Here is a 17,775-nt window from a genome sequence, read left to right as displayed (position 1 = left end):
TTGGGTTAAATTTTATAAATCCCTCACACTGTGCGATATAAATAAATGTCAATTTAATTAATTGAGAACTTATGTAAAATGTAACGGCGCTGTATTTATAACTTTGAATTGGTTGTTTACTCGTCTGTCTGACAATACGAAAAAATTGTGTTCACCTCCTAATTAAATTTAGGTATAATTAGTTTTACGTAATATAAAAAATTATTTCTCCTGGGATTAATAAAACAATCACCAATCTGCTTTCATTCAATTTTGTGCTATTAACCAAACTTAAATTAAAGCAACATAAAGTTTTTCACTATGTAGTGCAAACAAAATATTTGAATTGTATATAGCAAAAATTTAATTTTACTCATATCCAATGTGTTATTTTTGATGCGACGAGTGAAACAAGTGAATTGTAAATGTAACAATGCAAATTCTTCAGTAGTGGTTTTCTCATTTATAAAGTGAGCCTAACAGAAACTGAGAAACAGTCTTATGTCGGTCACGTAGGCTCGTTTTTCTTCGAAATAAAGAAGCTCTGAGATTACGCCAGGCAGAACTGTTATCGCTTTAATCTCTCCCTCATAACTGCGAATTTAGTATTGATTAATTGAGAGTGTACAAAAATATTTCACTCCATTTGTATATATTTTGTAAATTGTATATACAGCCTAAAGGGTGTCGTTTTTTGATGGCCCGGCTGAATTTCTCTTGAACCAATGGCTCTATTAAAAAAACGTGTTTAATTCTTTTTAGCCTAGTTTCAAATTATTACCTTTTTTGAGGAAAAATGATACAGGGTACCGCAGGCCAAGTTCAACTTCAAAATTGTAAATACGACCCTATACATCCTGACACATCATTTTAAAGAATTTTTACATTTGAAAACAAAGGGGCAATCGGATTTAATCTCGTCAAAATATGACAAAGTTACAAAAAGTTTGAAAAAACGTGTTTCGTTTGCTTGGTAGTTAATTCCAATAATTTCCTTCTTCACTAAAGAAAACATTAGGAATATTCAGGATGTTTTAAGATGTTAACTCTTGTTAACTCGAATAGAAACATGTCCAGTAAGATTGTGAATGCCCCCTTCTTTTCTTACAATGTTAAACATTAATTTTCCGCAATATTGCTTGTGGTGATTGGTAGAACCAAAAATAAAGCTATAACAGTCCTTAAAGGCTTGTTCTTTATTTTGGTTTTCTTTTGTGTTAAATTGTAAGATGCCAGAAGTAATAAAAAAAGGAAAATTAATCAACCCTTTCATTCAAAATGATATCTTTGCACTCGAAAAGTACTAACAAATGACTCGCTTCAATTCGTGCCGGCATACCTAATTTGTATACTAACGTCTAACAGCCTACTACTTTATAGGATGTATATACTATGAATGAGAGTATAAGGACAGGTCAGAAATTAACAAAATAAATTTATTAGTCTGATTTAATTCATGCGTATTTAAGAATAAAAATACGTGTAAACAAAAAACAGCTGTTAAATTCATGGCTGTCATGTTGGTTACCTACGCCCTAACGGATAGCAAAGTGACTATATTTTCGACCCAACATCTAACATAGGCTCTGGCTTGTTAGATCGAGCAATGTTAACTAGCCGATTCTTACAAGTCTACGTCATCATTTTTCTCGATCTAACACGACCTACCAGAGGTAACAGGGTTAAGACAAAAATCGTGAATACACCTATTAATTGCCTTTGTTGTTTACATTATGTCGCTGTTTGCCGAACTCACATTATTAGAGTAAATCAAATGGATCATCTCTCCAAATTAGATTGCAGTACCACTGTCACAAATAATTTGTTTAGAATTATTATGATGGTCGAAAATTTATATTGATTTTCTTTCTAAATTTAAAGGTCGGGAGTAGGTACTCGGTCGTCCTTAAAAGGACAATGAGGATTTTTAACGTCCGCACCTGGCCGATTAGGTCTTATTGGACGTTTATTCTCCCAGATGTCCCAGCCCAGAGGAGCCAAGACAGCCTCGCTCCCCGCTTGCCCATTGTGAGTGGTTGGGTCCGCATTGAGCATCAAACCGTATGCCGCGTGCAAACGGCTACCTAGCCTGGTTTCCCGCGCACTCCCTAGATAGAGAGGGCTATCTATCTCTCTCTATAGGCTACTCTATCTCCAAGAGTATTGGGGCTGCTCCATCGTAAGAATTTCCGGATCCGCTCCGGCCGCGGTTTTGTTTAAAGTGGAATTGCTAACCACCCCCTAGAGGAGACTGCCTTCGGTAAAGGACGCCATTCGTGTGCATTACATACTTCGAGTAGGCACAACGAACCACTATCCATTCCCATCCGCCACTTCTCTCGTATTCGATGGACTCCGTCAGCGTAGTCTGAGCGTCCTCAACGCTATACACTTCGATTGTCCGATACTTCGTATCCCATCCCGTGAGGCCGGGCTCATAACGATGGTCATACGCAAGTATTCGGGAGATAGAAGAACATTCTCTTCTCTAAGTACCCGCCAGAAACCTCACCACGTACCATTACCGTGCCACGTACCATTCCCAATGTAGCAGAGGCTGGACTTTGGAACATTTCTGCTACCCCGTAGTACAGTGGCTATACAGACAGGCTGTGGTACCCTAACCCTCGTGTGCCTCTGATAAAGCATCCGCTGTTCCCTGCCGACCCGGAGGCCGACACGAATACAGCTTATGCTTTAGAGAGGTTGCCACGCCCTCAAGGCTGCACCATTATTTTGCACCTGGAACCCCCCTTGTAACCAAGGGTTGGGAGAGGTCGCAAAGAAGAGAAGGAGAGAGAAGGAACCCGGATTGAGAAAGGGAAGTGAACGAGTTCACGAGGTTCACCTTTTCAGGCGCCTCCCGCCTTGTCCACACTGTACCACCCATCGTAAGAGTAGGTACTAAGAAAAATTACCGGCAGGCCACGAGGATCGTCCACCTTGGGCTATGGCCCTTCGGGATTAGCCCTCGGTCCTAACCGTCCCGACGCCAAACCATCTCCGGTTACCTTCAGCCAAGACATTCAAGCCTTCAACGCATCAGTCTTTAAATCTAAGACCACTCATGCTGTCACTCACTCTTAAATACGTTTTTTCTTATTTAGATATCATTCACTCGATTAGGGATGGCTGGGTACACTTGAAATATTGCTCCTTTATGTTATACATTTAATTTCATTTAGATCATGGGTTACGTTATATTCCACTATCAGCCTCTCACATTACACACGTATTTTAATAAATACATTCATTCTCAGTATACACAAAACGAGATATCTATTAATACTATTTGTTGGGGTCCTTCCGAGCGCTGTTAAACCTTGCGGGCCCTCACAAGGGCCGGTATTGTACCCAGGAAGGTCTCAACTGTTCTGCCCTACCGGGAAGCCTGCAACCGTGAGCTCTACGGCACAAGACCCCTTTCAGGCAGATGAGAAGGGCACTCCCTAATTCGTGGGCTCTGCAGAGCTGGCGAGGAGGCTTTTGGCCCTAAAAAGGACCGTTGAGTGAGTGGTAGAGCTTCCACCTGTCCGACTGTACCGGGCACCCCGGAGATCGTGAGCTCGTACGACCCGTGGGTCCGTCCTTTCTAGTCTTCCAAGTGGAATTTCTAGTTCTTGAGTAACTCAAGAAGAGCCGGTGAAGATATGGGCAAGACGTACCTGCAGAGATCGACTTGAATTCTTCGCCGGTCCGATGGACATGTCTTCTTTCGTTGAACAGAGATTAGTGACTGCGTTTTTAGTTTTTACAAAAACAGTGTTTCTTAATCCTTGGCAGCCAAAGGTATTTCGGCGGTATGAATTCGGGGGAGCGGGAAGTGGCTGCCTTGGATTCTCGTTTTCTCTTTATTCCAAAGTTTTATACAGTTCGTTTATGTTTATTTACAATCTACAATATAATACAATTAATTTACAATGTTATGTTAAACCGCTATTACATTCTTATTTATAAGTTAGATAACAACAGAAAGCAACAATCCTTAATTGAACTGGTGATTAATTTGGTGGTCTTCCCGCTAGGTGTCGCATTCGTCGAGAAGGTGGTAAGCCACCACAACTATATACCTTAAAACAACCCTGTTTCCTTCAAGAATCGTAACTGAGGACCCAGATACTAGCTGCCGCGTGCAAGCACAATTCTCATATCGGGTGGCATTCCTACACGCTCTCTGTCTGGAGCTAAAGAATGACATCCTAAATTAGGTGGGATACATCGACCTTTCTCAAGCTGGACATATGCGCTGGCTTTGGCCAAAAGTAAATATTCGTGTGTCAGTGTCGCTTGGCATATTCTCTATCAGGTCTTTTCTACGATTCAAATCCTCCTTGGGCCTTCCATGACCGTTCTCTTGATATTTATCTCTGCCCATCCGACCCACGTACGATGCCATTTCCTTTTGATCTTATTTTGTATCTTATTTTTAGCTAAGGAACGACCCCCTTCAATGACATTGAAGACGTCCCCCGGAACGTACGGACATTTATTTTATAATAAATTTAGTAACGTATTGAAAAATGTAATAGTCGTTTCATTACCTTCTTGTTTTAATTTCGTCATTTCGATTTTGAGCCTTAAGCGGGGAACACACTTACCCGATTCTATGCTATGCGACGCTACCCGAAGCCACCCGATGCAAATCCAAAGTCCAATTTTCCATAAGATTGTATTACCCCCGTGCACATCTGCCCGATGGTAGGCAACGCTACCCTACTCTACCACGGTCCAGATTTTCGTCGGGTTGCATCGAGTACAGTCGAAGACAAAAGAACCGTACACTCATGTTTTATTTCAAACTGTATGTATTATTGTTGTTATATTAATTACAAGCGCCCTTAAAAATTAATAATAAAAAATAATAAATATAATAATAACAAATACANAAAATAATAAATTAATAATATAATAATAATAAATGACGTCGCACAGATGTGCACACCCTACCAAAACGTGGCAAGGAGTCGGGTAGCATCGGGTAGCGTCGCGTAGAGTTGCATCGGGTAAGTGTGTTCCCCGCTTCATGCTCTCTTTTTGGTCACCATACTCTGCGAAAAAATCTTTTTTAATTTCCTACTGATCCTACTGATATATACTAAGATAATTTAGTACTTATAATAATTAAATGGGTGAAGAACGTAATCGATATAACTATTTATGATAAGAAAGATGGCTGTCTCAACGTCCAATAAATTAAATTGGGATGGTTTTCATTGAAATTGCTTTAAATGTATGTCCTCATGGTTTTAACCCATTATTTAAAAAACTCAATTGCTTGTTTATCCACTCAAACACAAACACCCTGAACGAACTGGAAGTTTCGTGAACTGTCTTAAGTTATTAAAAATTGGATTTTCATGCATGTAATTGAAATAACTGCAAACATTTCTTTGTCTATTTTTCTCCCCTACCTGACCCAGGGCTTGTTTAGATAAAAAATTTAAATTATACAGTCAAATTGCAGCCGGCGTAAAATAAAAAGCCACCCGTGTCACGCCGAGTTCAGTTTACCACGGCCCCATCCCAAGCTCGGGTGTACATTGCCGTATAAAAGTAATAGTAAAAATGAAGATTAGGTTTAATACTGGTAGGTTGACGGTTTGGGGCATGTTATACATTCTTATTTTTCAGCTAAGAGGATGGAAAGATAGAGCTATGCCCTCAGTTAAACCTACATTATACCGCCGGATTACGGGCCCTTCAGCTCGACTTAATAACGGCCACTTTTTTCCATTTCTTTTATCAGAAGCGTTACTTTTAGTTAGCCTTTTTTGTGCTATGAAGTCCTTCGACTAGACTTTATAACAACATTACGCAAATTATTAAAGTTTTTCGAACCAGGATGGGTTTCTACCTATGTAGATTTATATATTTTAAAATGTAATTTGCTTCTTTCCTAAAAAAATCCAAGTTTATTTCATACCTATCTTTCATAATTTATGTGTTACGACCAACCCCTAGACAATTGACTATTCTGACAGTTGAATTTATAAAATAATTCGGCTTAAGTCTTAAAGATTTAAACACGATCGAAGAGGATCGGAATTTATTTTCAAATCGTAATTACACTATTATCAAACATTAAATCAGCAGTGAATCATCCAATTTGACTGGACTGTTGTTGGAAAACAATTTAGAAAATGATAGATTTTGAAAATATATATTTTGAGGCAGTCAACGCTGTGTCTAGTGTACAAAATATATTTATATAATCTTTTTGTGTAAGGTTTTGGTTGAAATGAAAAAGTTAGTGTCACAAGCTATCGTTACTTCCGAAGTTTTGTGACACGACAGCTCAAGTGTTTAGAGCAGCGTCGTATTGAGCCGAAGGTCGTGGATTCGAATCCCGCTCGTGGCACTAACTTTTTCATTTCAACCAAAACCTCACATAAAAGGATTATTTAAAAAGAAGATCGTGGGTTCGAATCCCACTCGTGACACTAACTTTTTCATTTCAACCAAAACTTTACATAAAAAGATTAATTAATTGAAAGATACAATTTGGTCAATAGACCACTAAATACAATGGATTTTTAAATAATAATCATTCAAGTTAAACTATGGTCAAAAAACATTGTTAGGTAGCTAGAGGTAAGCGATTTTTCAAATCTATATTAGATTCTTTCTTTATCCTAAAATGATCATGACAATTAAACATTCAAAGAAAACTCTAACGGGTAAAAATAAAATACATTATCAAATGTTGGGTTAATCTTCCATACAAAAAGGCAAAGAATTTTTGAACTCAATTTGGAAAGAAAAGGAAAGTCCAGCCAGTTGGAAAGATTATATATTAGTTCCCATTCAAACTTGCTGAAAATACTTTATCGCCCAATTTGTTTGGTCTCATGCCTGCAAAAAACTTTTGAAAGGTTAGTTAAATGAAGGGTACAATTGTTTATGGAATTCAATACTAAATCACCCGTTATTCAACATGGTTGTAGAAAAGAAAACTCAATCCTAGACTCTTATGCTCAATTAATTACATATTACTTTTTCACAGACAAAACGTAAGCCAACACCGTTAATAAAGACTTATAATTGGTGGTTGGTTACTCTGTTGATAATTCTGGTAACTCATACTTCTTTCCCGCGCACTTTCAATTTCAATCATTTCTTATAAAATGTTTTTGTCTTCAAGTCCTTAAAATGTGTTCGCCTTATTTCTAGTACCTAATCAAGTCTCCTCCCAAAAGAAAGGCATGAGGTTATTTTACTAAGAAAACTGAATCGTCGGCATCTTGTAAACTCTGAGGAATACAGTAAGAATACGTCTTATTTTGTCAAACATTTGAAAACCAAACACCCATTGATCAATTTTTCAAATTGATATATAACGATAAAATTGAAATATGAAATATGTTGAAATGTGTTGGCTGCTTTTCCTTGTTTGAGTATGAAATACTTAAAAATGAAAAAACTGCAATTTCTTGATTATTTTAAAGCATGAGCGTATTTTAACTAAAGTCCACAATATGAAGTTGATAATTTTATGAATAAACGAAAAACTACTCATATGAGTAAGTACTCGTTAGTATTGAATATTTTCTGTCGATATTTGGGTGGTATCGAATATTTCTTTCGATACCAGTATCGAGTACTGGTATCGAATATTTTCTGATATCGCACGTCACTATTCTCACCTTGTTGGTAAACTAAACTATCTCATCACTGAATTGTCACCGTTCATACCTTACACATCCCCTATTGTGTGTCCGTGCACGTTCCCACATGTTCGTTTTTCAACAGTTTTACTTGTAGCATATTTAAAGCATTGTAAATAAATAAATGAATTTTTAAACAAATTCTTTGTGTTAACGGGAATTTTTCGTCCGAGCCCAACACGCGGCTTCTTAATACATTTCTGCCTGATCATCTAAGTACCGAAGACAGTAAAATCCTTTAAAAAAACATTTTAGAGCTTGGTGTTCAAACCCCAAATTTAGAACCGTTCAGTATCCTCCCATACATTCAAGACTATATATGAAGTAAAATAAAGAAGTGGATTTGAGCTGTGGAGGCGTGAGTCCTTTCTTTAGGGTAGGCTGGAAGAACAGGCATATAGGGAGTAGGTCCTTTAAGAAACCTTAAAGAATGCATCATGAAAAAATTAAATAAAATAATATGAGGATAATAGGAGGTGAAAAACTCGGTATATTAAAAAAACATTTGGTGCAAAAAACTATTCCTAGGATGTTTTCAATTTCTATAAAAACACAATTCTATAAATGTTAATTTTATTTTTTTTCTATTGATCTAAGGCGCTCACAAAAGAAAGTCTGACTGGCCTTAGCAGGCTTGAATATTTGGAGATGGACGGTCTTGACTCGCTGGAGAGGGTGGAAAACGAAGCATTCTGGGGCTGCAGATGGCTGCGTAGGCTGGGCATGCAGAGCGGCCACAGACTTGGTGTACTTTTGTCTTCGCTGCCTTACCTGACGAGGCTGACTGTCCGGGTGCTTGAGAAGCGCCTCAGCTCCCAGCTGACTCAGCTATCTTCCAAGTTGGCCTATTTAGAGATCAAGGGGGAGGCCCTGAAGGAAATCGAGCCGACGGGACTTATCGGCCTGGCGCGAGAAGCAGTGTTGGCCATAAGAAGCACTTCCATCGAGGAGCTGCCGCTGGGTTTGCTCTCCGGGCTGGGGCACGTCACCCACCTTACCCTTGACATCAGAGACAATAAAATCACATCCCTCAGCCCGGATACGTTCTACTTCAATCTCACCGGTTGGGAGAACATCGGTACCAAATTAATATCAGGTAATCTATCGATTCCTTTATTGATATTTAGCTATTTATTCTAAACTTTTAGCCAATTTTATGAATTCATTGTGTATGAATTAATTATGTAAACTAAGAGCTACAGCAGAAGTAAAATATATTTTACAAAACAACTTCTGTAACTGACATTTATGCCATAACTGCCATCTACATAAAATAAAAAGGAACAAAATGCGACAACACACTTTATCTCCCTCTCTTCCTCTTATGACACACATAACGCGTGACATCACCATATAGCCCACTTTCTTATTAGTCGAATCCCCGCTATTCGGATAAATGCGACAGCGATCCAAGAAACGTCATTCTTCACTCGTGGATAGGAATCTGCACTCATTGTCGGAGTGAAGGACAATGAACTTTCTTTCTTTTTTCATTGTCCTTTTCTTATAACATTAATATTATGTTAATTATAACGAAGAAGGAGAAGAAAGAAGAAGAAATTAAATTTTATTCTGGAAGCCCCTTGAATAAAAATATATTTAAAAAAAATTTATATATAATATATAAATAAAAATTTAAAAGAAATTGCAAAAATACCATAAAGCGTCCACATACCGAAGTAGCAAGGACATACGCAGACCAAAATTAACGTTAACGATCAAATTACTGGTTCATTAACAAGCAGGAGAAAAAGAAAAATCTCACAATAGAAAAAGAGACCGCATCTCACGATTTCTGAATAATTATCGATTAACGGTCACTAACCACCACACAAAAATAGAAAAAGTTTTGGGTCGATATTTGCTGAAGACAAGAAATTTATTATTACTTATTACTTATTTATTGCAAAATTTTGAGGAGAGGTAGAGTGTCGGCCCGAAACATTTCTGAAGAAGATAAAAGTGGTAGAAGAGTTTTGAAAAAAAAGCCTATTTATCAAAAAACAACATTATACCTTCATGCTGAATATATCATTTATTTATTTATTTGTACAGATTATCATAAAGATATCATTTTTTAACTTTTTCCCACCTTATATTTGTAGAGAGCAAAAATACACCCTATATAAGGGAGATTTCTTTTTTAATTCGGAAGTGAAAGCTTTCACACCTTGTTTTACTAGTTGTTCAACTGCCTAGGTTTTACGAGTTGGACCATTTGATCGGGCTTGCTAGCTTTACTTTTCCAGCACGGTTGCAATAACCCAGTTTATTCAGCTAGTTATAAACAGCTGGCGTTTTTCCGCTTAAGTCTTGCAAATATTGCAAGGCTGAAAGCGACGGTTGAATAAGGCCAAATTGCACAACTTGTCAGCGGTTTTACTTGTTTCGCTGGATTTATGCCAGTTGAAATCAAAAATTAAAAAATAAATCGGATTTTCAAGATTGTAGCTGACTCCGCTTTCTCACACGTCACGGTCCGTTTTTCGGTGTCGCATGGAAAATAATAGTTAATGGGCATGTTATGGTTACATAACTTTTACCTTATAGGTCCGATAGAAACGATATGTCCCTGTATGTATACATGTGGCTTGAAACAATTATTTCTCACTGATTTATTAAATTATCATAAACGTCTAACCTTTGTGCCAAAAACGCTGCATAGCACTTCTTGATAATCCGAGACAATATATGGGCAATGCAAATATGAGATCTGGGTACGCGGAAGCCAGGACCAAACGGTTTCCAAAAGAGAAAAATGGTTCCGAAAAAGCATGTTTTTTTAGCACAATTTATCACGAATTTCGTTACCAAAAAAACTTATAGATGACCTGTTTAGACTAAGGATGTGTTTTTTATAATAATTTCAGGTCTATACTTTAAATGATGTTGTATGTCATGGAGAAAGTAAGTACGGTTTATCATAAATGTACTAAAATATGCATATGTATATTATTTTGTACATTTTTGTATTCTTAAAGAAGTAGTTTTCTGGCTTAGGAATTTTCCGATGATTTTTGAACGTTCTAGTATGATTGAAGTAGGACTTGCGTTTGGGTCCATTTATTTCCCAGCTGACAACTTTCTTTTTTCTTCTTTTACGAGGGTCCGCAACAGCAGAGGTCATACCAACCCTCGGGGTGTTATGGAAAAAAAGCCATTTGTAAATATTTCGGGCTTGAATGCAGGGCTGCCGGATTCGAACCCGGGACCTTTACCTTACAGTGATGAGCGCCGTGTCAACGCGTAAACCTTTGAGGCCACCGACGCCCCCAAGACAACTTTCTAAAAACATAGTTGCCAAACTAACACAAGTTAGCCAGTGTAAATGACGAAACACCAAACTAAGGCTTGAAGTGTATTTTAAACGTGTAACAGTATGAGAAAACATGTTCTTCTATCGAATTGTTTTGAAATGTGTCGAAAACTGTTGACTAGCTTTGATATTCATGTCCTGAAACACCACGGGGCTTGGCAAACCGCCCAAGCGAATGAGGGTGTTCCGCTCCTAATTTGCGTGTCGAGGGCCAACTTGAGAAAGGAACACAAGCGATTTGTACTCGATTCGATTACCTGGAGGCTGTAGGATTTGATGTGAAGTGTGCGGCGGGTTGGGGCTGCTACCCTCGAAGGACCAATCAGTACCAACTCGTCCCGAAGGGTTACTGAAATCTGTAACAAGGACTCGAAATTGTTTTTATTACATCATCTCTGCAGGCAGCCAAGCCTAAATCAATATCCGCCCTTTCCTTATGAGGAAAGAATTACAAAACATTACGGGTCAGGGGTGAAACACTCTCCAGGTTTTAATATAAATTAAGATTACGAGTCAGCAGGTGTCTAGCAGACATATTACTTTTGGATCCTTAGTCCTTATCATCATAGAAAATTTTTCCAATTTTTGAAAAAATCGATCAGAATAGCTGTCAGAACATTAAATACAAAAAAAAATCTTTCAGCATTAATCATTGACAGACATTTTGGGTTCGAGACGGACAGACTACCTCGAAATGTATACCATGAAAAATATGCTTGCATTAGTAGTAACATATGCAATAAATAGAAATTACAAGATATCATCTATCGAAAGAACAATCATTCCAAAATACATAATTATACACAGTTAAATCATACCAAGTTGTATAAACAAAACTGTACCTTCCTATGTTAATGAACTATTTGGACGCAGGACGTGTTATTTTTTTATAGAAGAGAGAAAGTTTATTAAAATATGGTGATTAATACAAATAGTGTAACAACGGATATATAATTTGTATATTTCCAACTCTTCTATAAAAAGAGGTAGTTAATCAATGGGTCAACTGTAACATAGCGCAGTAACATTAATATAGTACACAAATTTAATCTTGCATCGTTTTAGTCCGATTATAAATTTCGTTACCATCCCAAAGGTATCTCCTTTTGAAACGGATTTGTAAAAAATATTTTTTTAGGAAGAAACAGATACTTAGCAATGAACAGTTAAACAAGTGCAGTAAAATTTTAATGATTATTTGGAGATCGTGATATGCGGTCTGGTGTGATGTAAGTTTTAGAAAAAACATTTTCTTTGTCGTGCTAATGTTTCGATCTTTATTGAGATCATCTTCACGGCCTTGTTTTGTCTGCATTTTAACAAAAACGTTCTCTAAGGACATCGCCAACAATGAAAAGAAACTTGCATCGGCTATCAGTCAGAGAACTCTTGTTGAAAAACAAGGCACTGAAGATTATCGCAATAAAGATCGAAACGTAAAGAAAATGTTTTTCTAAAACCTACATCATCCCAGACCGCATCTCACCATCTCCAAATAATCATTAACTAACAGTCACTAAACACAACACATTAATTTTTAACATTTCGTCCTACAAGAAATGTTATGAACCAATTCAGTCATTGAATATCCTACTCTAATTATAACGAAATTAAAAGGGTCTGGATTATAATAAACTAGTGTCCTGTTGGGGCAATAGTCGCATTCTATAGTAGGAATCATAAAACGATGGGATTTACGAACGTGGAATACTTGAGATTGAGAATAGCATGCAAACAGAAACTTAGTCGTTGTGGCATAGATAGGTGGATACAATATATTATAATGAGGTCTTAAAAGAGAAATTAACTTTAATTGTACACCATACAATACCTTACAATTGACAATAGTGGACAACGATGTGTCGATGACCAGGCGGTTCTCCTTCTGAAGAATGAAAACTCCAACAATTCTTCTGGTATAGGTTTGTTAAATCTACGCACATCCACGTACACTATCAACAAAACGCAATCAAGTTCAAATTTTGCTGTTACATATTTTTTCTACTTTTTGACATTAGCCATTAGCCAAGACCTTATATAGAAAGATAATTAATTGAAAGAAGTAACTTGGTCAATTGACCACTAAAACGTAAAAACGTAAATATCTAAACTTTTTTTCTAAGTACATGCTGAATATTCTTAAAAGAATGTCTCCATTCTCTCCCCAATTAAAATTAGCGATGAATCTCATCAGACCTAGTATTTTCGTTTAAAGCCGGGAACACACTTACCCGATGCAACGCTATGCGACGTTATCCGATGCTACCCGACGCCTTGTCACGTTTTGGGTAGGGTGTGCACATCTGTGCGACGTCAAGCGCGCGCCACGTACAGTCATAGCGTGTATCACAAATCAATATCACAATCGCAACGTCTCTTTTAATGCATTATTTTGAGCAAAACCATGTAATAAATTGTTTGTTAAGCTTAATTGTTTTAAGTAAAGTTATTCCGGTGTTTTGATCAATTTTCTTTCTAACCATCATAATTAATTAATTCTTATAAAAACTCATGAATTTTTGATATCGTTTAATTTGGTTTACATTAAAATAAGCATGCTGTAATTAATATAACGATAAAATTACATATACATAGTTCGAAATAAACTACAAAAAATATGAGTGTCCGGTTCTGACGCTACTCGACGAAAATGGTGTAATCAAGGGATTTTATCACTTGCCGGAGAAGATTCTTTCACCGTACTCAGAACAAGATCTACTTCAAACAAAGTGAGCAATGTGAGATGAGTGTTTCACACTTCTTCTTCGCCAATTGCAAAATGTAAATCGTGTCTTTTTTTCCTCTCCTTTATCAACCTGGAACGCTCCGAATACCAGCTGGAGTTAGAAACGGATTCAAAATGACGAGCTATACGCTCAGCAATTTGAAACGTTCTGCTATGACATGTCTTCTGTGCGAAGTATTAGCATAATTGGGGGTTTTCTTTTGCCCGAAATTGCCTTGATCTTCTTCCATACATCCAAGGATTCCATGCGGGGTGTTAAATTAAAAATGAAAGATTTTAGAGAGTTTTGTTTGGCTTTCTTTATTACTCTTCTTTCTTTGATTTACGGAAGTTTGACCAATTTTCATCAGTCGGAAACCTCCGCAACCGTCTTAGAGCTTTTTTTCCCTTCAGACAAGTTCGCATTCCCTATTCCAACACAGAACCCAATTACGAACTTTCCTGTTCTCTGTTTTTATAATCGCTTCAGAAGCGGCAGCTTTAATTTTTTCCGTAAACATGGCAACGTCTATGTTGACATTATTACATAGAATAGGAAGAAACTTATGCATGCTTATTTCAATCCGCCATGCGGGTACTCCATTTGGGACAAAATTCAAAATCCATTTTACGGATATGGGACTCTATTTTAATGGGGTGATCACTTTGGACATTCATTTCTAGGATGTTCCATTCAAAATTGGTCGCTAGGGACGGAGAAACAATCGTCAGATCTATTGCACTAACTGGCCCTGTATGTAGTTCAGATGAGTGTATCCATCATTCAGTATTATCCATATTCCCTCAATACTATATTCCAGCAATCTTTCCTTAATTATTTGATGAGCATCCCCAGGAAAATCATTAAAATCGCCTGTAATTATTGCAGGGAACGGAAGTTGCGAAAATAAATTTCTTACTTCTTCTTTCGAAAAGAAGTTACTTAGAAAATATACTGAACATGCGGAATATTTTAACGGAGCTAGTACTTAACGGCTACGGCCTTTTGCAAGCAATGTAACCTCTCACCTTAAAGGATTCCGTTTTTTTAAGGTAGTCTCCTGAAGAGCAATGATGAAAGGAATATGGTCCACTACGGTTTTCTTCAAAAAGCTATAATTTTTTTCACTCATTTCACATTCCATTGGTTGATTGGTTCCATATCAATTTAAAAATTTTCAACTTTATACCTAACACGAATCAGCTAATCAGCTTGTCCATTTGGGGAGACTCCGAAATTTTTGGGGATGAAGGCGTTTGAGGTTACTAATCAATCAAAGAAGCAGAATGAGAGAAAGAAGAGTTGAGAAGTGAAAGGAAAAGGGGTGATAGAGGGAGGACTAAAAAATGATTACCAGGGGATCCATAAGGCAACATAGGACCATTGTTTCAACCATTTTTGGTTTTGTTTCTTTTTGATAAGAGGAAGGATTTTGGATTGAGTTAAGTGAGTTGTTCCCTAACTCTGTCTGAGTAGCTATTACTATTGTGCTAATCAGTGTTATTTTAACTTTTTCTGCAAAGGTAATTCCTTTTTGAATATGGCCAGAGCCAATTAGGGACGTTGCTTGATACATTTTATTTTTAACTTTCAAATCCATAACTTTTATATCTTGGGCAATATCGCGCCAAGGTGTTATGTGGGCCCTGACAATTCATGCAAACTAGAGGCTGACAAGGAAGTCTTTGCATGCCTTTCCTGCCCATATTCACACACAAAAACTTCTATTTTCATAATTCACACATTTAAAGGTCTTAGGGGAACAGGAACAAATGGTCTAATAGGAATCTTCATATAGGCAACAGCCAATTCCATTGGAGGACACGGGTTATTGAATGTAATGACCTATGAAAAAGATGTCATACCATCTTTTCTTTTCAATCGATAAATGCTTATGGCATTAGAATTCTTTAATTCTTCGAGGAGTCCTTCATCGGTACACCCTTTCAACGCCGAGCAAGAAATTGCACCTTTTGATGTGTTTAATTTTATATTTTTTCAACCTTTACCGGAATGCTTTCTAAGTTGTTAGTTTGCGTTATCCTGCTACATTGTTCCTCATTGAACGCTTCAATATAAATTAAAGCATCACGACCTTTTTTTATGTTTACTACTTTCCTTCTTTCTCTGTTTATTCCACACATGCTTAAGCAGCCCGCCGTTATCTTTCCCATCTGGCCTACAAAGGCCAAAATGTCTTGCCCCAATATGAGACCCTCTCATGGGCCTTTCAAATTATTTTGGACAATTATGAAAAATTGAAAAAAAAAAACGACGAAAAAGAGAAAAAAACTAAAATCTAAATAAATATGCCTTACCCTACCCTAAAGGCAACTTTTTAGGGAGAATCAGTCCCAACACTTCCCAATAGGGAATCCGAGCTCAAAACTAACACCCAGAAGACTTAACTAATCGTCAAAAAACTTAGCCAATTGAACTTATTAACCAAAAATACTTCAAAAAACACGAGAATCACAAGGAAGGTGCAAGCTACCACGAACTCACCACTATCATATGCTTATTAGGGTACTCACGATCTTAGTGTTAACCCTATTAATTCTGTTAGATCCTGTTAGATCGAGAAAAATGATGACGTAGACTTGTAAGAATCGGCTAGTTAACATTGCTCGATCTAACAGGCCAGGGCCAATGTTAGATTTTAAGTCGAAAATGTAGTCACTTTGCTATCCGTTAGGGCATAGGTAACCAACATGGCAGCAATGAATTTAACACCTTTTTTTTGTTTACACGTATTTTTATTCTTAAATACGCATGAATTAAATCACACCAATACATTTCTTTTGTAAACTTCTGACCTGTCCTTACACTCTCATTCATACTAGATACATCCCCTATCCTATCAAGTTAAGGACGTTAAACGTTAGGATACAAGTTAGGCATCTCAGCACGAAATGAAGCGTGTCATTTGTTATTAATTTTCAAGTGCATAGATAGGATTTTGAATGAATAATTTTCTTTTTTTAATAACTTCTGGCATCTTACAATTTAAAACAAAAGAAACCAAAACCAAACAATAACAAGCCTTCAAGGACTGTTATGGCTTTATTTTTGGTTCTACCAATCGCCACGCGCACCATTGCGGAAAAATAAACGTTTAACATGCTAAGAAAAGAAGGGGGCGTTCACGATCGTGCTGGACATTTCTCTATTTGAGTTAACACGAGTTAACAGATTACAAACATTGTGAATACCTCTATTGTCTCGGTATACCTCGAAAATTCAGTTTTTTCCCGAAGTGGAAATTCGTGTGTGTGCTTTATTTTATAGCCAGGTGATCTCGCTGTAAATCGTGTTAACTCATAAATCATTCTATGTTATAAATATTTATCTTAATAAAGTTAAGTGAGAAGGGGCATTTTCTGCAAAACAATAACACCTTTGTTGTTGTAGTAACCGTTGCTTACAAAGAGCGTGCTTTTATAGGAGCACTTCTCTCGCAATAAATGCATTCGAGCGTGCTTTATTTTATAAGTTAAAAATCCTCATTGAGGAATACGCGAAATGCTCGAAAGACAATTTGAGTAGCGTTGTGATGTCGCTTCCTAACTGAAATTAGAATGGAAATTTAAAAAAAGGAACTATTTGAATTATATGGAAATTTTTGAAATAATTTCACAACATTGTGGCTATCTTATTTATTTTACATTTCTTGACCAACGTTTTTTAAATGTTTCTCGGCCACTTAAAAAATAATTTACAAAAGTTGACAATATTCTAGGAAATAATTAGGTCAACTCTGTCTCATAACATGATAAATGACCTTTGCCAAAGAAAAAGTTAATTTTCTAAATTATCGCTATTACGCACGTCAAATATATTCACGGCTTGTAGTCATTTTCCTTGACCCTAATAGCTCGATTTTTAAGAGTTAATTCCCCAACTTGTCATCTCCCACTATTTGGCCATATCATTTTTTACCGTGTTTCTGTTCAAAAGTTGGACTGTTGAAAATTATCTTCGATTGAAGAGAATTTGCGCATCATTTATTCTAGGACCCTTCTAATTATATAGACTTCCGCGTAATTGATTAAATTTGCACGAAGCTAAATTCCAAGTCCTGAACACAGCA

At 36.9% G+C, this 17,775-nt stretch overlaps 1 protein-coding gene across 1 annotated transcript in view; it reads left to right on the top strand.

Moving 5' to 3' along the window:
* The window catches only part of LOC106664289 (chaoptin), a 382,618-nt gene that overhangs the window by 308,577 nt on the left and 56,266 nt on the right, over nucleotides 1–17,775 (top strand). The window contains exon 7 of the mRNA XM_014389884.2: nucleotides 8,241–8,739. Coding sequence (XP_014245370.1) covers nucleotides 8,241–8,739 — 499 coding nt within the window. The remainder of the gene's footprint in view (nucleotides 1–8,240; nucleotides 8,740–17,775) is intronic.

Source organism: Cimex lectularius, unplaced genomic scaffold (assembly GCF_000648675.2).
Source record: "Cimex lectularius strain Harlan isolate CLEC.00 unplaced genomic scaffold, Clec_2.1 scaffold98, whole genome shotgun sequence".
Taxonomy (NCBI): Eukaryota; Metazoa; Arthropoda; class Insecta; order Hemiptera; family Cimicidae; genus Cimex; species Cimex lectularius.
The sequence above is the reverse complement of the archived record's forward strand: the minus strand, read 5'-3'. Positions and strand labels throughout refer to the sequence as shown.